The sequence below is a fragment of the Phalacrocorax aristotelis genome, chromosome W (genome assembly GCF_949628215.1).
Source record: "Phalacrocorax aristotelis chromosome W, bGulAri2.1, whole genome shotgun sequence".
In the NCBI taxonomy this organism is placed as follows: domain Eukaryota; kingdom Metazoa; phylum Chordata; class Aves; order Suliformes; family Phalacrocoracidae; genus Phalacrocorax; species Phalacrocorax aristotelis.
In genome coordinates this window covers 24,606,143-24,631,009 of record NC_134310.1, presented here as the reverse complement: position 1 = coordinate 24,631,009, position 24,867 = coordinate 24,606,143, and the positions used below count along the sequence as shown (strand labels likewise).

The window sequence follows — 24,867 nt, the reverse complement described above, 5'->3', positions numbered from 1 at the left end:
CATGCAAAACCTAAATAACCGATAACAGTCAAGGCCAGTGTTTTAATAACAAGTCTCCTAGGCAAAATATCTCTAATCACTGCAGAGCACAGCAAACTGACAAAACCAACAGCAAGTTTTAACATGTACTTTACAATCAGCATGGTAAAGACTGGACAAACTAATACTGCGAGCAGATGAATCAATGCTGTGACCAGCAACTGTTATTATCTCAAACCCTTCGTGCCCCACGTTGGGCGCCAAAAATAGACTGTCGTGGTTCAGCCTCAGCTGGCAACTGAACACCACGCAGCCGCTCGCCCGCCCCCCCCCACCCCTGTGGGATGGGGAAGAGAATCGGACGAGCAAAAGAACTTGTGGGTTGAGATAAGCACAGTTTAATGATTACAATAAAATGATGATGATAAATGATTATGATAATAATGACAATAATGTTAATATAATAAAAGGGAAAAGGAAGGGAAAGGGAAAACAGGGAAAAAACCGCAGAAAACACGAACGATACAGCCGCTCACCACCCGCCGACCGACGCTGCCCGTCCCCGAGCCGCGATTGCTCCCTCCCTCCCCCGGCCAGCCCCTCCCAGGTAGCATACTGGGCATGACGTTACATGATATGGAATATCCCTTTGGTCAGTTTGAATCCGCTCTCTTAGCTGTGCCCCCTCCCCTCCCAGCTGCTTGTGCACCCAGCAGAGCATGGGAGGCTGGACATGTCCTTGACTAGTATAAGCGCTACCCAGCAACAGCCCAAACATCTGTGTGTTATCTCAACAGGATTTTTTTCCCTGCTAATTTCAAAGCACAGCACCATACCAGCTAGAGTGAAGAAAATGAACTCTATCCCAGCTGAAACCATGACACACGTACACTTCAAAACTCTTAGAAAAGATATTTTTCTTTTCGAAGTGCATGACCAGAGCAAAGCTGGGAGTTGCACTAGCAGGTACAATACATATCCCACTGTGTATAACTCTTGGCCAGTCATTCAATCATCAAATATGTGTTTTACTTACCTGCATAATAGGAGAATTCATAATGTAGATTTGCAGATGAAATATGTAGAAATACTGATTTTATTACATTATTGGGATGTGGTTTTGTCTCATAAGATGTGTAGTCATCATTTGGGTTTGTTGATGCTGTGCTGTGGCCTTGGAAGTAAATTGGTTCTTATGTGATATTTATTGCCTACATTAAATTACCATATACAGAAATTCTTTTAAGTTGCGTTCAAGAGAGTTTTACTCAGTGCAAGTATTGGCATACATTTTTCTTTATATATAATGTTCCTGTGTTTTACAGTATGTTTGGGGTTTTTTATAAGTAAAATGCTTGGTTTACTACTTGTTTGGTTTTGGAGGTTTGTTGGGTTTTCTTATATTTAGCAGACCTAGAGTTGTCACCTCTGTCTTTCTTGTGTTGCCTGATATTAACTAAGCTTTCTTTCCTTAACTGGTGTTTCTCTCCCATAAATGTTTTAATAACTTCCTTGCACTGTCTAGCATTTCATTCATTAGCCTGAAGGAAGCATGAACTCTATTTTTAATATTATTTGAAAATTAATTTTCAAAGTGGGTTAGGGTAGATAGGACAACATTGAGCTCTTCACAGCACCTTTTAGAAGCAGGGAAGTAGCCTTATTCTGTGCTGCAAATGGAGGGGGGTAAGCAACATACATTTGTATACTATTGCATACAAACAAATGCACCTTGGGATGGAGCAGGAAACTGAAGGAGGATTGTCAGGGTACAGAAAAATCTCTGAACCATCTATGCTTTCTCAGGCTACTCAAGTGCTAATTGCTCTTGTCTGCAGAAATGCATTTTTTAAAAAACAGTAGATTACATCTTACTGCTTTTTCTTGTCTCTGCTTTTTTTGAAGGGCCATAAACTTATTGTTTACTATACTTCTAAACTCAGAAATTATTTGTTCCATACCATTCATCTGCAAGCGAATGTGGTAATTGAAAGATCTTTATTCTATGTTGAATTCCAAGTGAAGATTTAGGTACAAGGCAAAGTGTGAATAATGAAGATAAAATGATAAATATTGATATCTAAAAAAATTTCCCTGAAGGTGCTTCAGGTACTTTTGGGTTTATAACATGCAAGTTATCAATCAGATAAATAGCTTGGATTTTGTATTTGCACTGAAGCAATGCAATTTATTAAATCATAACTTGAAGTAAAATGTAGAATGCTGGTGTGGGTGGATACTGTTTCTTGCTTGCAGCCCATACTGTTTGATGCTGTTTACCTGTCAGATTTGAGAGAAACTAGGTCAGCCTGTAGGTTCTCATACAACCAGGACTTGTATGGGAGACACTTGAAGACCACTTGAATGGTGTATGAGATATTCCTAAAAAGTCTCTACATGACTAACCAGCATGGTGGCTCTCTACTGAGAACAAATCTGTGTTACACATAGCCAATGTTAGACCCTGTCTGTAGGTGTCGTAGACCCCGTGTCCCTGACAATTTAGTATCACTTCATGGCACTTTTTGTAAATGCGTCTTTTGGTATGTGAGATTTGCTGGCAGAGTGGTTCCACTGGAAAAAGGTGTTTGCAGTCTTGTTCTGTAACGTTCAGCAGCTGCTTGGGTTCTGTTCAAAGTGACTGGATTTCTCCTAGGTCATGTTTGTACTGTAAGTTTGTAAATTACCATAAAAACATTGTAATTTTATAAGGTTGAGGTCCTGTTCAGCTGAAAGTAGATTTCTCATAGCTATGGAAACTGAACTATATTCTGGTCTGTCCAGGTAGATGACCACCAAGTCTGGGAATTTTCAGGTTGGCATTTTTCATAAGGGCTAAAAATCTCCATTAAAATAAGTTTAAAGTTCTAGGTAAAGAAGTTTAGCATGTGTTGCTTATAACATTGATTTAAATCTTCCAAAGTAAGAGGTCAGAAATATTCTTATTATTTTCTGATCTGGTTTGATTATTCTAGTGAGGTGAGCCAAGTTGTGCTGCTTTTGGCTGAGACAGAGTTAATTTTCTTCACTGTAGCTGGTAAAGTGCCTAGGGCACATTGATGCTTTAGTTGTTAAGTAGTGGCTAAGTATCGCGTTGTAGTGGTTTGGCCGGCAGCTCAGCCCCACACAGTCGCTCGCTCACTCCCCCACCGGTAGATGGGGGAGAGAATCAGAAGGGTAACGCTCGTGGGTTGGGATAAGAACAGTTTAGTAATTAAAATTAAAATAAACAACAACAGAAATGCAATGTAAAGGAGAACAACGAGAGGCGCAAAACCCCGGGGGGGTGGGAGGGGGGAGGGGAACGAACCGCTGAAACAAACGGCACGTGACGCAGCTGCTCACTACCCGCCGACCCGACACTGCGCCGCTCCCGAGCCGCAAACTGCCCCCCCTTAATATACTGGTCACTGTGTCACAGGGCATGGAATTAACATGCCATTGGCCAGTCGGGGTCAGCTGCCCCCACCATTGCCCTGCCCCTCCCAGCCCCCCCCACCACACGGCAGAGCTCGGGAAGCTGGAAAGGTAGCCGACCCCCCACGGTGAGGAGAATTAACCCCTTCTCAGCCAAAACCAGCACATGCCTGTAGTAGTTAAGGATCTTTCCAGCTTTCCATCTTTGCCGTGTGGGCAAGAGGCTGGGAGGGGCGGGGCCACAGCCAAGACAGCTGACCCCAGCTGGCCAATGGGATATTCCATACCATGTGATGCTATGGCCAGTATATTAACCGGGGGAGTTGGTGTGTGGGTGAGGTGGTTGTGGCTCAGGGACTGGTGGTGTTGGGTTGGTGGATGGTAAGTGGTTGTGTCATGTGGTGTTTGCTTTGGTTCTTCATTTCCCCCCCCCGGTTTGTTTTGCCTCTCTCATTATTCTCCTTTTTGCATCATTATTGTTATGGTTATTGTTTTAATTATTAAACTGTTCTTATCTCAACCCATGAGCTTTCTCACTTTTGCCCTTCGGATTCTCTCCCCCATCCTGCCGGTGGGGGAGTGAGTGAGCAGCTGCGTAGGGCTGAGTTGCTGGCTAAACCACAAAACAAGTTTAATGTGATTCCAGTACCATTTTCATGGGTGTGTAAAAGGAATAGTTTGTAACAGGATGAGTTCACTAGGAAAAAGTAAATGAAGAAAACAAATATGATGCTGAACCATACTGTCTGTAATTGAAAGCAACGAGTTCTTTAGGTAATACTGTGAAGAGCAGGACTCAGTTATTTGAGTAAATTATTCCTACTGTTCTGTTCTTGTGCAGGCTGCTGTATTGCTGAAGGCCATCTCTAGTTCACCCAGTCTTCCAGACTGCATGCTCCATGCTTTGAGACCAGGAGGACCTTGGTGTTCTGAAATGAAAATGGAGGCAGTGGGAAAAGCAGAACAACTTGTTGATTCAGAAGTTCCACCAGAGACTTCTGAAAAGCAGGAGACTGCTCCTGATGAAGACAGACCTATAAAACTGGAGACACAAACTCGGAAAGATAATGTGCCCACTGCAGCAGACTCTGTGGTGCTCTCTTCAATGCCTTGCTTACTGATGGAACTGAGGCGAGACTCCTCAGAGTCTCGACTAGCATCTACAGAGAGCGATAAGCCAACGGGTAGTCGAGTTTATGAGAGTGACTCTTCTAATCATTGCATGCTTTCCCCGTCTTCAAGTGGGCATTTGGCTGACTCAGATACGTTGTCTTCCACAGAAGAGAATGAGCCCTGTCAAGTTGAAGCTGCTGTAGAGGGAGACCCTTCTGCGGTGTCTGGGGCTGCAGTTGGGAGGAAATCCAGGCGATCCAGGTCCGAAAGTGAAACATCAACAATGGCTGCCAAGAAAAACCGACAGTCTAGTGACAAGCAGAATGGTCGAGTTATCAAGGTAAAAGGTCATAGAAGCCAAAAGCACAAAGAAAGAATCCGGCTGTTAAGACAGAAACGGGAGGCAGCTGCTCGCAAGAAGTACAATCTGCTGCAGGACAGCAGTACCAGTGATAGTGATCTGACGTGTGACTCGAGCACGAGTTCATCAGATGATGATGAAGAGGTTTCAGGGAGCAGCAAGACAATCACTGCAGAGATACCAGGTAGAGGATGTTTTTTAAACTGAACTGTAACACATCTGACAGTTTCTCAACTGTCATACTAAGTTAAATGAGTGACACTTGAGAAAAACCAGGAGAACTGCAGTTCTGTGTAAATTTGAAGACTGCAGTATGTTAACAAGACATGGGCAAATTTAAAAAAATCTGTTCTGAGGTTTCAGTGCACTTTTGCACACCAACAAAGCATAGAAATGTTAAATTGGAGGAAGGATTACCTTTGAATTCTGGAATTTTCAGATCTTTTCCTTTGTAAGCTTATATGAACTCTTGTCAGTGCTGTCAAATCCCATTAGGTTATGATAATCTAAAATACATTAAGATAAGTGGCCAGCTTTGCTTTAATATATTAAGACCACAGCTCAGTAGCCGTGTTAGAAATAACATGGCATACCTCTTGCCTCTGTTACAGTAAGGCCCTGTTCATTATTGCACTTATGCTGTGCTTTCAGCTCTTAAGTTTCAGTGCATGACAAACCTACTTAGCCTTATTGTAAACTCTTGGGGATTGCAGCTGGTCACCTATTTTAGGACATAAATATGAATTTGTTTACACAGGTGCCCAAGCTATATCCACAGATAAATTTTCAACATTTTAGACAATGCTGTTACCATTTTCCTATGTCATAAGGATCTATAATTTCTATACTTTTAATTTTTCTGACACGTTAGTGTTAAGATTGGAGGCAGCAAATTATAGGGGCCTTCTCATGAATTTATTAGCAAAAGAAAGATGAATTCTTCAAACTTTTTGTCTGATGAGTCTTTATTTTATTAGCCCAAGTGCTGTGGACAGGATTTTGTGTGAATTATTCTTGCAGCATATTATAGTATAAAACCGTCGTCATATGGCAATCAAAATAAAATCACATCAAAATAAACTTTTTGGCTTGCCAAGTTTTACTGGGTTGCATGCCTTTTTGTCTCTTGTGCTAGAAGATTTTTTTGAGATAAATATCGGCGTACATAGGGTAAGAACATTTATAGGAAAACTGCAATAATTAGTCTGAAGTTGCTGAACTAATGTTTGCTAGATGAATTAAAAATATTTGCAATGGATTTTACAAATAACTGTTTTAACTGACTTGATTATGGTGAATGATTCGGTCACCATGAGAACTGGCATCTTCCCCCACATATTGTTAGGAAGCAGGTTGCACAAAGGAAGATAATGTTTTTTATTAGAAAGTCTGGGAGAGGCATAGTCCTTCTGTAATTATTTTGTAGTCAACTTTTAATAGAAATTCCAATATTATTTTTACCAATTTAGTAGTTAGTCAAACTTCTGGCTTTCATAGTTTTGTGCCTTTTTATTTATATTTATGCTTTGCTGGGCAATTAAAGCCTGATTTATAGTCATCTCTGATGGGCTTTTTCATTGAGTTTTGGGACAGGTTCCTTCCCACCCCTTAAGAAAAGAAAAACCACCCCCAAAAAAACCCAAAACACACACAATAAATCCCCCCGGTTATATTCTTTTTTACATCATAAAAGTACCTTGTGACCCAGAGAGGTATCACATGGTATCTTCAGATCTGCCTGGATTTCTGATTTCCATTGCAGAGACCTGAAACCACTCTAGGCTACTTTTCCTGTGTCACTAGGCTCTTCTGTATTTGAACTCTCGGTCTTAACCGTGAGATGCTTGCAGTGAAAAGGTCCCATTGCAGTGCACGAAAGAGCTTGTTGATTTAGTGATGATTATCACCAAGGCCCAATTTTACCTGCAAAGCAAAATGTGGGAATACAAAAACCATCCTGAGGAACAGTGACCTTTTTTTATTTCATAGCCTGTATTATCTGCTTGATACTAAATGACATTTAAGATGTTAAAACTTTTGAGCTGTCCTTTTGGAATTAGGTGCAATGCATATCTGCCATGTTGCGGTTTTCTTTTAAATAGACATTACTTTGGTTTGTGGGAAACAGTCTCCAAGTTCAAAAGAAAAATAATCTCTATAGATATAAGGATGAGGTTGGCCAAAAATGTATCCTGTGATACTTGTGGGTTAATGAAACATTGTGGTCTTAACAGATACAGTGTAGCTGTGAGTCCGAATTAGGACTCCCAGCTCTCCATCGCAGTGGTAGGTTCACATGCCATCTGTGATCCCTCTTCTTGGAACTGGCAAAGTGTGTGCTTAACTTTAATTTTTTTTTATTTTTTTTTTCTCGGAAGCCATTTTACTGCACTTACCATTACACTGTGAATATCCTCAAAATTTAGGGAATGAACATGTAGTTAGAAAATAATACAGGGTATCAAAAAGCATTACTGGAAATTCAGGCCATGAGTGTCTTCTGCACACATGCAAAAGCTAAGACTTGAACTAAAAGCTTGATACTTGAACTTGAGTGTCAAGAAACTACAGTGCACCTGTCAGAAGGGCGTAAGCATGGAAAAACTTTTGCCTTACTTTTGAAAAAAAGTCTGTACGTATTGAAATAGGGGTGACTCGTTTTAGGATTTAAAAAAAAACTGTTAAAGTTTGAGTATTGATGTTAAAAAAGGTGTTGCAGGTCACCTTTTAAAAAAAGGGGGGTTTTAATATGTAGAAATTCAAAGAAAGGAGAGCAATGTGCATGAGGGACACTCAGCCGGGTCACTTCCTCATAGGAATTGTGCATAGACCTTGGATGAAGCATCTTGCAAGAGATGAATTTGGTTGAAGTAACTCAGAATGACAATTATATAAGAATGGGGGGGAAGGGAATCTGTTAAGAGTGATTTGCAGTAAAATACTCATTTGGAAATGTTGGGTAGCATGACACAGGGGGATCCACCACTGTTAATTAGAATGAAGATGCAGCATATCTTCTTAAATTGTTATGTTGTCAGACTTCCTAAACTAAATAACTGGTTATTATTTAGATAGTACTTAATAGATCCCATAGAGATACAGCATTGGGGCATTTCTTAGGTGCTATTTTGCAAGAGGTATTGTCTTGAAAATAAGATACGAGTCTTGGATTCTGACCCCTTCGTGATTGCAAATTTTTTCGCCTTTTAACTTGGTGTAACTTCAAAACTATAGAGCTGTAAGTTTACAGATAGCAAAGGGACCAATTAAAAATGCATTTTTAATAAAAATGCATTTTTAAGCTTGGTTTCCTTTTTAACCCTGAATGCCTCCAGTAAAGAAAAGATTGAATAAGGCTTGTTATAAGAACTGCAAGGGAAGCATTTGAAACATTGATTTGCTGCTATGGTAAATTGTAGATATACTATGAATGGTGCCTTTTAAAAATAGTATTGCAGGGTAATATCTATTTCAATAGTCTCTTCGGTTTATAAAACCATTTTGTCAACTTTGACCATGCTAGTTCATTCTTAATTTTAAAATCCTAGCTACAATGTCTCACATATCACCATATTTTTTATTTAAATGGCAATTAAAACTTACTCAATATTACTTAAAGGTGTCTGATCGTAAGCCTGTGGAAATTGGAAAGACTGCCATTTAGTTACTTGATCTTAGGATAAGATTCCCTGACTAAAGATGAATAAACAGAATCATATTGGATGTTCAACACTAGGAGTATATGAACAGAAGTAATATTTATTTTCAGGGAGGAAAAAAGATATTGACTATACAAAAGGAGCAACATTTTAGGAAAAAGGTACCATTTTACTTAATTACTTTTAGTTAAAATGCAGTTGGAGGGATGTAAATTAGTTGCTATAAAGTAATTTATTTTTGAGCAGAGGACCTGAATGCTGAATTTCCAGCCTGTCTGATAAGTAAACAGATGGGAGAGAAGACTTTAAAAGTCAGGTTTTTAATAGAATGTTTTTGATCCTTGACAGGTGTCACTGCTACTGCTCAGAAATAAGAGAATAATCCTGGGCTTTATTTAGCTGTTACTGAAGGACTTATACCTCATTTAAATAGCTCCCAAAAAGAATGTATTGATAAAGTAATACTGTAACTTCATGTACACAGTGAAATACCAATAAAGATTTAGTGCCTTATGTTTGTGTAGTAAATATTTGCTTAGGCTGTGCAATGATTTCTCTCATTCTTAGGGTATTTTCTATTATTCTTAAGCTAGAGGATCCCACAAGTTTTACATTTACATATTAAGTTGTCAGGTTCTGTAGCTGCTTTGTGTCATTTAATGTGATGCTTGTCTTGTTTTGGAATTACCTTTAGGTAATGTTTGTGTGTTCAGACAGTATGCATGTATTATTTATTATTCCTCAAACAGGTACAGAGCTACATTTTCTTAGGGTTTTATTGCTTCCTAGAGGATTCCTGAGTGAACTCTAAACTTAAAAATATAGATACTGATACAAAAATTCGCGAATACTATCCTTCAAAGTCCGAACTTCCCCATAAGAGGAAGCGGAGTATCCAGAAAGTTCCCGAAATAAAACTCAATAGCAACAAAGTCACTATTAAGCAGGCATCCTTTATTACAGCGCTGGGCAGCACTGGGGATTGATCCACCATGAGTGCTCCAGTGATTCAGTAAACTTCCAAAGATTATATACTATAAAGTCATACATATTAATAAGATTCACGAGGATTCATTAACATATGTAAAAGCTCAAGCTGCATGCATAGTTGTCCTTTTAGTGGTCTTTGGGAGTCCTCCAGTGGTCTCTGATGGTCTTCCTCACCTATCCGCTGGCTGAACTTTGGGTTTCCTTTGCCCATATATAGTCATTGAATTAACTCACCAGTCCTTTGGCCGTGGACTATCACAAGGGGCTGATTTAAACTAGTTCCTCGAGTGCTTATCTCGGCACTGATGTCCTGAGTCTCTGTTATCAATGAATTTACAAGCTTATGCACCATCTTTTTAATCCCATCTGGCACCAATTTGCATTCTTCAAATCCCTGAAACTATCTTTGCAAGGGAGGAAACCACAAGAGAACAAGGATGTTTACAATAAGGATTAAGTCAAGGACTGTCAGGGGTTTAGTTCTATCATTCCCCCCTTTTCTTTAAGCTTTGTAAATTCCTTTACAAAGGTTCTAAATTTTCATATTTCATTATCTTAGGCAAAGCCCAAACTCTTATGGCCAATTTCTTTAGCTTATACCACAAACAGTAATTGATGACTGTTAGTATAATAACAAATGCTAACAATATCAAAAGCGGGTGAACTAAAATATTCAAAGTTTTCTCTGCAGAGGGTGAGTACCCCGAAAAGATATCCCACCAATGATGGGCAGTATCAGATCCAATTTGACTAGACAGTCCGACAAGCTTGTCTCCAGTTATTATTGTTTTAATAATAGATTCAGCTAATGTTTTGTTTCGTTTTCCTAAATGTTCTTGAAGTTTCTGTGATTGATTCAAGGTTTCATTTAATTTCTTCAGAGATAAACTTGCATGACTTAAATTTAAGCTCTCATAATGCCAAAACATTGCTACTTGTTCTTCTGTATATGCAAAAAATGAATAGGTTTGTCCATGCCAAGTTAAATGGGTTATGTTCTTGGGACATCCTATGAATGGGGTAGTTACATTGTATTGTTCAACTACTGATCGATTGTTAGTTACTAAACACACATATCTGGCATTAACTTCTACAAACATTTCGAACACATTAGGAGACAGGATCGTCCATTTACAATTGTTAACAGAGTGTTCTAATAAGCAGGGTTCATATACTCGAGATTGTTGTCCACACAAGATTCCATCAGAGGTGGTTTCACAAAGATCTAAATCGTATGTTTTGTTATTGTTCCCAATATACTTCCCTTGGAATTCTGGTAACCAATATTCTGGGTTCCCTTGACTCAAAAAGAGGGTTGGCAGAATTAAATATTTACACATTACTTCGGGGTCAGTTATATTATAGTATACTAATTTTCCTGCACACCATCTATCATAACACTGCACAAATTGTGAATAGGCTTTTATCCAGTGTCTAGGTAAAACCCATTGTCCAAATAATTTTCTCCACATAAACTCATTATTACTCATCAAGTAGGACTGCACCTTATTCTTTTGTTCCAATTGCCACATGACTTGTAGGGTACAGACAGTCCAGTCCACAAATTTTGTCAAATTCTTAAGTGATTGTATCTGGGCAATTATACTCTTATTAAAGAGATATAAGGATTCCTTATCATATTTTAAATTCTGTATCTGAGGGTTAAAGGTGGTTGGCATCCATTCAGCCTGAATCTTGATTGCTTGAGCTACATCAAATCCTGTGGTTCCAACTTTACTCCTTAAAGTTTCCAGATCTACTGAATTTAGCAGTCCTAACCCAGTTCCTGCACCTCCAAGTAAAATGTCGTACCAAGCTCGTTTTACTTTGCAGGGAGGGGTGGCTGGAAAGGATATGTTAAAGAACAACATATGCTTTTGCCTTATCTTTGCCACATTCCTACAAGTGGATGGTAATCTAATTAGTTGGTCCTGATTCACTGCAGGTCGTGGATTCAACAATGTTAAGGAGGCCGACACCCCAGCAGTTCTATTAATGCTTCCATTTGGACACATTAGTGTATCCCAGTTACCAATTTTCCAAGTATGTGTCTCATTTATGGGGGTATCATTTTGAAGAAAGCACTTCTTCATCTGCAGTGGAGGCCCTATCCCTTTGATTGTACAACATTTTAAGGCAACATTCGTTATCAAGGTGACATTTGTCAAATTGGAACATAATACAAAGGTCATTCCATGCCATCCCGTCAATTTATCACTCCTGGTATAGGGTTCCCACAAAGAGCAGTTTTCAGCAAACTGAACTAATGTATTGGTGTTATTTCCCCAAATCCACCATAGACTATCAACAGATTCGCTTTTTTCCTCAGGGGCCAACTGGGAGTAAATGCACTTATTAATTCAAGACAAAAACATAGCAATATTAATGTTAGTTTTGGGTCAGCTTTATAGATGTGGGTCCTACGGGTTGGGACTTCCATGGTCCATCAGGTGCCTTTTTAATTCTTGAGTAGTGGATCCAAGCAGCGTGCCTCTCAAGCTTGACCGCAGTGTAAGTCGTGAGCAGAACTTGAAAAGGGCCGCTCCACTTCTCTTCGAGAGGATCACCTGAACTGTTTTTAACATAAACCCAATCTCCAGGTTTGAACAAATGCACTGGGGAATCTAACCCCCATGCTCTGGTAGACATCACTAATCCATTTACTTCTTGTAATTGTTTTCCCAATGCAATCAGATATTGTTGTAGATTAATCTCTCCTACCTGGGTGGGATCTTGTCCTTGATATCTAGTTTGAAAGGGTCTCCCATATAGAATTTCAAAAGGACTCAGTTTTTCCTTAGTTCTTGGCTTGACTCGGAGCCTTAGTAACGCAATAGGGAGGGTTTGATCCCACCTTAAATTCGTCTCCTGGCAGATTTTACTCAATTGTGTCTTTATTAAATGATTCATCTTTTCTACTTGCCCACTTGCTTGCGGGCGATAAGTTGTATGTAATTTCCAATTAATTTCTAAAAATTTACTAACTTGTTGAACTACTTGTGCCACAAAGTGTGGTCCCCTATCAGAGGAGGTCACTTCTGGCACGCCAAATCTGGGAATAATTTCTCTCAATAGGACTTTTGTTACTTCTCGGGCTTTATTTGTTCTGCAGGGGAAAGCTTCAGGCCATCCGGAAAAGGATTAGTTCTATCAATACCACTGCTTTTTGTTATTGTTATGTAGAGGAGAACAATTTCCTTCCAACTGTGCTCTGTTTTCTGCCTTGGCTAGAAGTAATGCTAGAGATGATGTACAGCTGGTGGCTCATGTGATGAAGGGCATGCTTATAGTTGGTGTGAAGTTGATCCCTCCTACGTGTTATGTAGATTACCCCTGTGATGTAGCTGTGTCCATCAGACCTAACAGAGGTTGATTTCACCTCATGTATTAGCATAGCATTCACATATCATTTTGTGTTTGTATGTATGTGTTTTGTGTATTTCCTTCATTGGTGTTTTGTGTGTTTTCCAAAATTAGACCAAGAGCTTTGGGGTTGGTTACTTTAGATGCTGCAATCACTATATCTGCCTTTAGCTCTGTTGTCTTGTGTACAATTTTGTGTATGTTTAACAGTCCATTATAAAAGGGTTCAAGTATGTAAGTAAAATATGCATAATTATTCAGGTTTATCAGTTAAACCGTAGTATTTTGCATCGCAGCTTAACAGAGCTAAACATGTTACTGTATGATGTTTTTGACACCTTCAGTTAAATTCAAAACAGAAATTGCAAGGGAATTGGACTAACTTGGTTTATTTAAAAAAAAAACAAACCTTTGTGACAACATAGTCTGAGAATTCTAGAATAAAAATTACTTTGAAGCCAAAATTTCTATTATAACCTCAGTGAGTGTAAAATGTGTTGTGTTTTTTTGATGGTAATACTGTTGGTTAATATTTGCTAATTCCTTCTCTGTTGTCATATCCAAGGGACACAATTAGAAAAGCTTGTTTTCTTGAGTTAATGTGTCTTAATAAACAATATTATGTTCTTGCTTAATGATGTCTTATCAAATGGCCTCAATGTCTTTAAAGCTGGCTTCAGTCGTGCTGGGGGATCTGGAGGAGCGACCAGGGAAATTCCAGGATTGCTTGACAGGGGCACCGTGTGGGATAGGAACTGCATAGGCAATGTCCTAGAAGAGGCCATGAACTGCTTTGCCAAGATGCAGAGGCAGACAGAGGAGAAATTTCGCATGTGGATAGAAAAGCTAACCCGTCTTGACACAGATGAAGAAAGCAAACAACAACTGGAGCCCAGGGAACCTAAAATTCAACTAGTTGGCCAAAGAATTCCCACTACCACACAGTCAGGGGCTTTCATACAGATGCCTGATAGCCAAGTACTTCCACAGCAGTCATTTAATTGTTATGTGGGCTATCAAAATGTTGATGCTACGCTAGAGTTTCCATCAACTCTTAATAACAGTTTTCCACCTATCTTTCCAGAGAATGGGAATATTGCAGAGCCTGATCTGAATCAATCATAAACGTAAAAAAATCCGATCTTTGCAATCTTAATGTTACTTTGGATTATGCTGAACACAGGGTTTGCTTTTCTTTTGTATAAGTTCTTATTTTTCTCTTTTGGGTTTTATTACCATGGGTTGTTTTTTAATTTATAGAGAATATATATGTAGCTTAAAAACCCCGCGTGTGCCAGCACACACATATGATTACCTTTAAAGATGTGGGGTGGAACCACCCTAAGCTTTCATCACCAAACTTGGGAAAATATAACTTAGAATCCTTGTTTAGATACCCCAAAATCAGTAGAGCTCTTTGTTACAATAGGAGCATTCAGAGTATTAATCCAAATGCTCTTTTTGCATGTTAAAACATTTATATAAGGAAATAAGTTTTATATTTAAAGATGTAAAGTACCCTAGAGAACCAGACCCGTACCATTCTTTATCTGTTTACTCCCAAGTTTTGCAGCTTGAACATTTCACACATTAGTTTTTTCTTCTTCCTTTTTAGGCAGAAGTAATAAATCTTTAGTATAAACTTATTTAGCTATATATAACAAATGTGCACAATATTTTTTTTGTCTCCTGTTTAGTACTTTTTCTGTCCGGAGGGTTTATTAATATCACTGCTATGTTGCACATGGCATACTTATGGAAGCAGCTGTCTTACATTTTGTGCACAAATACACACATGTATACATATATGTGTGTTTGGTTTGGGTGGAAGTCATCTCTAATTTTAGGTGTCTAGTTTGCTGTGCTGTGGATCTCCTGAGTCAATGGGAAGAGATAAGCACCTACAGAGGATACTGCCTAGCAGTGTCTTTCTCTTCAATTAGTTGTCTAAACCTCCATTAAACAGTTTAGAATAGATGACCTTTGGCTAAAGTTAAGTGAGATGAATCACACCCAACTGCATGTGCATGCATGACCTGTGCACACAAAGCACTGCTGCTTCCTTCTGTATATATGATCAAACTGCATCCATCATGCTGGAATAAAAATAGTTGTGTCACTCTTAAGATAAGCAGCTGTAGGTGGATGGATTGAGTCTTGGCACAGGAATTTAAAGGAAGGCTTGACAGTCAGATTAGTAAACACTCTGGTGGTCTGAAGGTATGGGTTGCTGATCTGGGTGAGACAGCAAGAACCTCTTCTGAACCATGTCTGAATGCTACTGAAATAATTACTTGTGATGGAGAATGCCAGAACATGAGTTGCATTTAAATAAAACAATAACTTGCTACTGTTTGGATTTTTTTTTATACTGATAGTTATCCTGAATAGGCAGGCTTGAAACGGTTATGATGGAAGTAGGATTAATTTAAACTATATAATAGAAATATATATTTAATTCTTACTATTATCACTATACACAGGGATTTTTTTTGTCACCTCTCCATTAAGGCAGTTCTTCATGTGAAGTAACTTCTCTAGCTACCAAAAATGTATATTTATCATCAGTTAGAACTTGCTGAAATAATTTTAATTTGAATTAGAAACTAATAATAGAAATTGAAAGTCTTTGCATAAACATAGTTTAAGTTAAGAGAACACTATAGGTCTTTAGCTCTGTTATTTTGCTTTTTAAACCAGTCACCTTTTTTTCTGAATTATTTTAGTGTAATTCCTTTTCTTCCTGTTGGAAAGAACCACTGTATCTTCTGTAGGTCTGATTTTTTTTCTTTTCCTTCCCTGAAGTCAGTGGGAGTTTTTTATCAAATTACATGGGGCATCAAACCTGTAACAGGAACTCAAGAAATGCTTTTTCTTATCAATGTAATACTAACACTGGTGTTTTTAAAAAAAACAAACAAAAAGTAAGCCTGGCCCAAGAATAATGTATGTGATGCCTTCATTAAAGAAAGAAAAATGAGGTTAGAGAGCTGTGTTACTTTCAGAATAATTGTTTGAGAGACTATGCAGGACAGTTCTTAAGTACTGGAATAAATTCTTTACAGAACATCTTCATGCATAATTTTGATACAAAGATTTTGATATGAACTTGCAAGAAAACTCCCTTGTCTGACATTGTGTACATTTTAACTATAGGTAAAAGTTAAATTAGTTATTTTATGTTTGATTACAATTTAATAAACTTGTCCTCATCTGTGTAAAGTTTAAGATCCTTCAGGTAAGATTAAGGTATTAAAAAATTACATCCTTCTGGTGTTCATATATATATAAAACTTTATGATGATAAGAGCAGCATATTTTAAAGCATGACAACTTTACAAGTCTTCCCATGCATGCTGAAGCAGCTTTTTGCAGTGACTGGTTTCTTTTAATGTGTAAGAGTCCCTTAACTCAGTATGTCTGTAAGCATGCTGGATGGCAGTGCAGCCTTCTGGTGTATCACCCACTCCTCCCAGCTTGGTATCATCAGCAAACTTGCTGAGGTTACACTCTATCCCATCATCCAGGTCATTGATGAATATGTTGAACAGGACTGGACCCAGCACAGACCCCTGGGGAACACCACTAGTGATAGGCCTCCATCCAAACTCTGCCCCGTTGATCATGACCCTCTGAGTTCTGTTGTTGAGCCAGTTCTCAATCCACCTCACTGTCCTCTCATCCAACCCACGCTTCCTTAGCTTGCCTGTGAGGGTGCTATGGGAGACCATGTCAAATGCCTTACTGAAGTCAAGGTAGACAACATCCACTGCTCTCCCTTCATCTACACAGCCAGTCATGCCATCATAGAAGGCTATCAGGTTGGTCAAGCATGACCTTCCCTTAGTGAAACCATGTTAACTACTTCTGATAGCCTTCTTTTCCTCTACATGCCTGGAGATGACCTCCAGGATGAACTGTTCCATCACCTTTCTGGGGATGGAGGTGAGGCTGACTGGCCTATAGTTTCCCGGGTCCTCCTTCTTGCCCTTTTTGAAGACTGGAGTGACATTGTCTTCCAGTCCTCGGGCACCTCTCCTGTCCTTCACGACCTTTCAAAGATGATGGAGAGTGGCTCAGCAAGAACATCCGCCAACTCCCTCAGCACCCGTGGGGGCGCATCCCATCGGGGCCCAAGGATTTGCGAGGATCCAGTTTGCCTAGGTGATCTCTGACCCGGTCCTTCTCAACCGATGTTAAGTCTTCCTTTGTCTTTGGCCTAAGGGCCAGCCTTAGCAGTAAAGACAGAGGCAAAGAAGGCATTCAGTAACTCTGCCTTCTCTGCATCCTGCTTTACCAGGGCCCCTTCCTTGTTCAGCAGTGGGCCCACTGTGTCTGCAGTCTTCCTTTTACTGCTGATGTATTTAAAGAAGCCATTCTTGTTATCTTTGACATGCATTGCCAGATTTGATTCCAAGTGGGCCTTGGCCTTCCTCGTTGCATCTCTGCATACTCTGACAATATTCCTATATTCCTCCCAAGTGGCCAGTCCCTTTTTCCACATACTGTGTACCTCCCTCTTCCATTTGAGTTTCTCTAGAAGCTCTTTGCTCATCCATGCAGGTCTCCTGGCTCCTCTGCCTGATGACTTCCTCCTGGGGATGCACCGATCTTGAGCTCAGAGGAAGTGGTCCTTGAATAGTGACCAGCTCTCTTGAACCCCCCTGCCTTCCAGAGCCCTAGCCTATGGGATTTCTCCAAGCAGGTCTTTGAAGAGGCCAAAGTTGGCCCTCTTGAAGTCCAAGGTTGTAACTGGACTCATAGCCCTGCTTCTACCTCGCAGTATCCTAAACTTGACCATCTCGTGGTCACTGCAGACAAGGCTACCCCCAACTCTCACACCCTCAACCAGCCCTTCCTTGTTAGGATAAGGTTGAGCAGCACATCTCGCCTCATTGGCTCCTCCACCACTTGCATCAAAAAAATGTCCTTGATGCTCTGCAGGAACCTCCTGGATCATGCACACCTTGCCATGTTGCTTTTCCAGCAAATATCAGGGTGGTTGAATTCCCCACGAGGACCAGGGCCTGTGATTATGAGGCTACTTCCAGCTGTCTGTAGAAGGCTTCATCAACTTCCTCTTCTTGGTCAGGTGGCCTGTAGCAAACACCCACAACAGTGTCGCCCATATTTGGCTGTCCCTTAATTTTTACCCACAAGCTTTCAACTTGTTCTCCTTCCACTTCAAGGCAGAGCTCGATGCATTCCATATGTTCCATAAAATATTTTCTCTTCCTGTATTCACATACTGTAAATCTTTAAGTAATATTTCAAGGGCATTAAGAAATTAAATCCTAGCCCTATTAAAACCAGTAGAAAATTTCTACTAATTTCAGTGGGGCTAGCATTTCACCTCATTAGAAATTGAACTTATTCTGTAGTTTTTGGTCGGAGAATCGTTCAGCTGACTTTAAGGGGAATCTTTGCCTGATGAGTGTGTGTACATCAGGCCAGTTGAGTAGATGTTTTTAAAATAATCAAGGTCTGCACTGTGACTGCTGCAGTTCCATTTAGAAGTATTAAAATAAATGTGCTGTGTAATTTGTACTGTAGAAGCTAAAATATTCAGGTTGATTGATAGAGATGGATAGTACTTTGCAAAATATGCAGCTAGAAACTGGTCTTTCTCACAAAATTTTATTAGTCTTATAGTGTTAGTTCAGCAAAATGAAGGCACATGGATAATAGGCTTATTAAGTAAAAGCAATTTCAAGTGCTCTGTTAAATCTTGCAGGTTGAAGGAGCAGGGGGTTAGTCTGGACCATCAGAAGTTTTGCATTGAGGCTGTACCAGTCTTTCCATGGGAAGATGCAGTTTGTATTTGCAAAAAGTGTGATGTTTTCTGGAGGGGTGTGCATGGGGTGCGTGTTTATCTGCCTTTTCCTAATGTACATTGTATTTATATAGGGATATTTTTTTTAACTGTGATAGCTATGTAAGAGTAGGGTGTGATGGTTTCTAAAACTCTCCTGATACACTTTTGCAAGTAAAACTGAGGAAGAGATCTAATACATCTGCTTTCATAATTAATGAATCATTAGGTGGCATCAGCAAAAATAAATCCTATAATGAGATATAAAGTGCACAACACCTGATATTTTCAATACTCAGCCATGTTCCATGTGGCTTTGCTTAATGCACAATGAAAAAGACTTTATTATGTCTTAGATATAATTTGGTAAAACAAATCCAAGATATTTTCCATCTAGTCATCAGAGTCTGAAAGAATGCATGTTGATCAGCAAGACTTGAATTTTTGAGATTTCTTTTGATATATTAAAAATGATCCAGTCTAGAGAACAGGTATTCCTTTGATCATGTTTTGACTTTATTATTTTGTTATGGTAAAAAAAAAACCAAACACCCAAACACAAAAGCTTTATTGTGTGAAATTAAGGAAAATGTGAGGAAAGTGGATTAATCGATAACATTTTGTTTACTTTATTATTTTTAGAATGTTGTTACATTACTATTGGGTTTTTTATTGTATTTACAATGTATTCTTTGCCTAACCCTGTAAATTTTGAAATGTAAATACTGTAATCTGGAATAAATAAATAAAAATAGTAATTAAGTGTTTCATGTTGCTAAACAACATAAAAAAGCACAGATCTCCTGCCCCCCAGCCCTCTTTGGGAATTATTTTATGGTTCAGCTTGTTTATGCCATTTGATCTGCTCATACTTTATGAAACTGCAGTTCTGGATCATGTTTTAAATACCAGGTTTGTATTGTTTATGTAAAACAAAAAGACTGTCACTTCAGCCTGTAGTCTTGTATATGAAGCCTTTCCATTTGAATCAAAGCTACTGATATGTCTACTATAAAACTATTTTGGCAAGTCACTTAAGATGAATATTCTAGGTTTTGGCACACAAAATAAGATTATTTCAATTACTATAATCATCTGACCTTAAAACTTATATATGTATTGAAGTCTAGTCTATGTTTTGCTTAACCTTGAAGTAAACGGAGTTTGTCTTAAATTTAAGTGTCAAGTGTAAATGAGGGCATTCTAGCATCTTTTATTATTTTAAAATGTCTCACTATTCTCTTTTGTTATATAAAAATAAGTGCAATTTAGTTCAGAGTACTGAGATTGAGGCAAAGCAGTACCTTTGTTCAAGTGAAGATGCAGAGGTGAGGCTGGAAGAAGTCGTGTCTCCTTGGACTTGCAATTATCTGGGTGCCTCTGTATGTTGCCTTTTTATCTTTTGTATGTTTCATGAAAGAATTCCTAAACACTATTTTTTAACTCCTCAATAATTTACCAGTTAAAAATAGCTCAGTAATTTCAGGGGAGTGTTGTTTTCAGCAAAGCTGAGCTCCTCTACTTGTTAGCCTTGAGCAAGCTGCAAATCTTTGACGACTCCAGAGGGCAATTCAGACCACCAAAATTAGGCTTTTAATTTTGAAATTACTTCAGTCAGGATAGTCCCCTGGAGATTTCAGTCTTTTTCCACTAGTTGTAGAGAAAATATAGTGAAGTTTAAATCCCGTCCTGAAGGCTAGAATTCATCTTGCTGAACTTCAGCAGTGTAAAATTTAGGTGCCTTGTCTAAGGTGGTTGTCTAAGCTCTTTCTGTGTGCTGGGGAAAGAGGGGAGATGATGATGCTCCAGGCTGCAATTTCCAGGCTGAAATTCCTCGGTGAACTTGCTGAGGGTACACTGTCCCTTTGTCCAGGTCATTGATGAATATGTTGAACAGGACTTGAGCCAGTACAGACCCCCGGGAACACCACTGGTGACAGGCCTCCAACCAGACTCTGCCCCGTTGATCATGACCCTCTGAGTTCTGTTGTTGTGCCACTTCTCTATCCACCCTACTGTCCAGTCATCTAATCCACACTTCCAGTCCCCATAATGTTGTCTCCATAATGACCTCTGCTTCTGAATTCTTTAAAAAAAAAAAAAAAAAAGGCAGTCTCTCTTTCCCCCTGTTAACATTAAATGTCAACAGCTGTATTTTGCTGCTGGTACTTATTAACTTTCAGCCTTGTCTTTTTCAAGCATTTATTGTTTTATAAATGAATTAAAGCTTATCACCAGGGAAATGTAAGTCTTCCAGCTACCTTGGCTTCTCAGAAGATGTGGTTTTTCTTAAATAGATTGTTTAAATTACTGACCAGGAAACCTCCTAATTGTGCTACATTAAATTTTGAGTCTGGCATGGTTTGTGTCGGTGTCTGTTTTTCTATCTGTTGAAATCCTGTTACAGTCAGTAATTACAGGGAGTGGCCCTGTTGTAAAGAAGAGATAAGTTACAGGTATGGTTGTAGTTCATCCTTTTACCTTTTCAATCTGAAAGCATTTTTTCATTTATTTCTTAGCTGAAGCCACATTTGCTTTGTATCACATCATTAGATGATCACGTAGTTGGCTAGGGAAGTATTATTTATTTCCAAATTTAACTTCTGTCCTTGTAGCACTGAAAAAGAAACAGGCTTTTGAGAATGAAGGATTTTTAGAGGATTTTTTAAATATGCCTTCACTGCAAATTTCATCTAGTTGTAGTTGTAGACAACTTATATTGGTTTATTGGGTTGGGTTTTGGTTTTGTTTTTTTTTTTAAGCACACGTATGCATTTGCTGCTTATTTCTTCTCTTATACATACTGGGAATCCTAGGATTTGTTGCAGCATTGTTGTTATCTTGGCCTCGTTGGTCATTTACTGGTGATAGGTATGGATAACCCTGGTATCAGGGACCTTCCATTTCCAAATCTGATCCCGAAAGGCAAGGCTGAGAAAAACAAAAATAGATCTCTGCTGTGACTGCTTTGTAAAGAGGCAGCTTGGTTTTTCCAGATTGTTAAATTGGTGGCTATTACACTGACAAATATAAATACAGTATGTATTGAAAATATTTTTGTCTGTTTGATGTATACTAAATTTAAGCTAAGTTATAAGGTGTGCTGTTTGGAAGTGTGGAAGATACAAGTGGAGCTACAGATAACAAGTTTATGCTTGTATTTCCTACTGATGAAGACTTTCACACAAGTTATTTCTATGGGTAGGTGATGAGAATATCACTCTGCATGTATATACATTTATTATACATTTTTTGCATGATTATACATGTAGGAGTGGTACAATTTTGACTTGAGACTATTGATGCCTTTTGTCCAAATATAATTTAACTTCTATTTAAATTTTACATCTATTTAAAATCAAATTTTGCTTCTGCTTTTGGAGAGCTTGGTAAGAAGCGAGAGAAACAAAGACCTGAAGGAACAGTACATAGTTCCTGAAACTTTAGATAACCTATTAAAAAAAATGGTCAAATAGTCAATATTGTACTTGACCCTCGTATCTTCTGCACTTGACTAGTTATTTTTATAGATCACATTCTATATGTTCACGCTGAACTCTGATAAGACTGAAAGAAAACATGCCTCTCATAATTCAGTCCAGTTGTAACTTCTGCATGTAATTTAATCATTGGCTTTCACTAATAATTAACTGAACATCAGCCAGCTTAATTTTGAACTTGGTATTCCATTATTTTGTAATTGCCTTTTTAAAAGACAAAGATTGCCTTTCAGTTAATTATCAGGACTTCTTCTCCAGTCATAATCATCAGTGTTTCATGTTGCAAACAGTTTGGTCTTGAATACGTTGGCATTTAATTACACATTTACTTTTGTCTGGTCTGTTTTAAGTTTGTAATATAATACTGCTTTATGAAATTGTTGTTTTGGAGGCAGTTCTGATTAGAAATATTTTGTGAATATCTTCATACCTTGTTGCAAAACTGATCTTTAGTACGACTTAAGCAATATGGTCACTCTTTAATGAAGTGTGTTGCTAATCACAAAATAGGTGTTTCTTAAAATAGTGGGTTGAATTATATTTCAGGGACCAAGTTACAAAAGAAAAAAATCAACCAAACAAACAAAAAAACCACCCAACCACTAACAAAAAAACCCCACCCTAAAAACCTCAGTAGAAGCAGCTTTTCAGAGAACTAAATTTGAAACTCTTAGTTCATCATGTTCTTTCTGTCTTCAACAGGCACGTAACACTCCTAAAAGAAACCAGTCTTTCCTGAAAAGTCTTTTCATTTTATTCTTTGTAACTTCTAAGGATTTCTTTAGTAATTTTGTAATTCTGAATATCCTCTCTTCCTAAACACATTATTAGTTTATGATTATTTTATATTATCCCATACAAATTATACCCTCTATGTATCATACCCACAACAGAAAAGTCCTGCAGACACTTAGCTGCCAGAACTTCCTTGGAGTTAAAGAACTGCAGTAGCAAAGCAACTGAGCTTTGGCCCAACCTGTTTTTCTATTTCATACTCGTTTTTGTGGATGAAGTCTTGGTGCAAAGAAAGTTTTGATTCTGCCATTTGGGGAGTAGGAACTCCAGCCACTTTCATCCACTCTGAGTCGATAAGCTATAGCTGAGACAAGGCATTTGAGTTAAAATGTGCATCATTTCAAAATTACAATATTTATCCATTCTGTCTTGGCTTCCACATTAATCCTTGTCTTGAATTTGACCTTTTTTTTTTTCTGAGCCTCCTCTGTTTCTAGCATGCTTTCCAACTATAAGTGATTTTCATTCCTCACAAACAAAATAGACTAAAACCAGCTTTTTGTTATTCTTCAAGAATAGATTTCAGAATCATGTAAGCAATTTTCTCTCCCTCTTTCCCCCTTCACTTTGATGGCCAAAAATGCATATGGTGATCATACTGAATTAAAAGCATATTTACCACTGCACATTATAGTTTTGTGTCTTCTTATTCTTGATCTTAAAAAAACAACGCCAAAAACATTGCCATTTTGAAAAATACCCCTGTCCTTGACAGGTAAATGTTATGAAATGAAAGTTGCCTAATGTTAAATTTATTGTCACTGGATCAATAATATAAAAAATTTAGTTCTATTCAATCAACCCTAAAGTAATGTAAGCTGTCACTTGAGTTTTGTAAAGTTCTCTAGATAAATGTCTTGCTAAATTTAATGTCCTGTAACTTATTATTTTTTATTTTAAACTGAAGGTTTTATCCTTTCAAGATTGTAAATGGAACATTGTCAGATATGGAGATGTTTGTGTTAATGTAAAAGATAATACACAAATAACTGATACATTGATAAACGTGTTTTTCTTACATTTGTTGTCTGTGTATGTAAAGGTTAAAATGTCTGTAATCTCAGACTGTGTTCGTTAACTGAAGTTTAAGAATTAATATAATTTATAGTTCTTTAAGAGCTTCATGTAGATTACATTAATCCTTAAACAAATTATTTGTACTTTCAAAGGTGTCTTTCACAGTATGCTGACTTCTAATATGTGTTGCTTTTCTTTTCTTCTGCAGATGGACCTCCAGTTGTAGCTCATTATGATATATCAGACACAAATTCAGACCCAGAAGTGGTAAATGTGGACAATCTGTTGGCGGCTGCAGTAGTTCAAGAGCACAATAATTCTTTAGGAAATCAAGACTCGGGATCTACCTGGAGAACCAGAGGGCTGCTAGATGAACTAAATGCTGATACAGGTTTGTTTAAATTATCTTCCTCTGACATTTGTTCCAGCATCTCAGTTGGTGTCTCTCCCTTTCTTGCTTTCAGTATTTTTGTAGTTTATACAGTTAAAAGCTCCCTGTGTGGATTTTGCAATAAAACAGTACAGGTGCTTATTAAAAAGGTCTGATATTTATTCCAAAATACAACTGATAAAAATTGACAGATTCCTGTAATGTATTTTTGACACTAATTTTCTTAATTATTTGTTCTCCTCCTTTTCCCTCTAATTACTTTTTGGAACTTAGGTCTGGGGTTTTGGTGTTTTGTGGTTTTTTTTATTTTTATTTAAAAAAAAAAGTGAGCTAAGCTTGTTACTGAATGGTTGATTATGACACCCCATGCCACCAGCTAGTAAACCCATCATAATCTCATTTTAAGTATTGTAATTGTCTGTGTATGTCGTCTTTGTCTCTATTTCTTTAAAATACAAGCATTAATTCTT

General features: G+C 38.1%; 1 protein-coding gene across 4 annotated transcripts in view; it reads left to right on the top strand.

Annotated features, from left to right (window-relative positions):
• Positions 1–24,867, top strand: part of LOC142049448 (protein ARK2N-like) — a 70,280-nt gene that overhangs the window by 28,246 nt on the left and 17,167 nt on the right. For 3 of the 4 annotated variants that reach the window (XR_012657721.1, XM_075077185.1, XM_075077186.1), the window contains exons 2-3: positions 4,238–5,054; positions 24,215–24,397. Coding sequence is in view for 3 of the 4 variants with exons in the window: in XM_075077185.1 (XP_074933286.1) it covers positions 4,289–5,054; positions 24,215–24,397 (949 nt within the window). In the remaining variant the exon portion in view is untranslated. The other variant, XM_075077184.1, reaches the window with a different exon arrangement.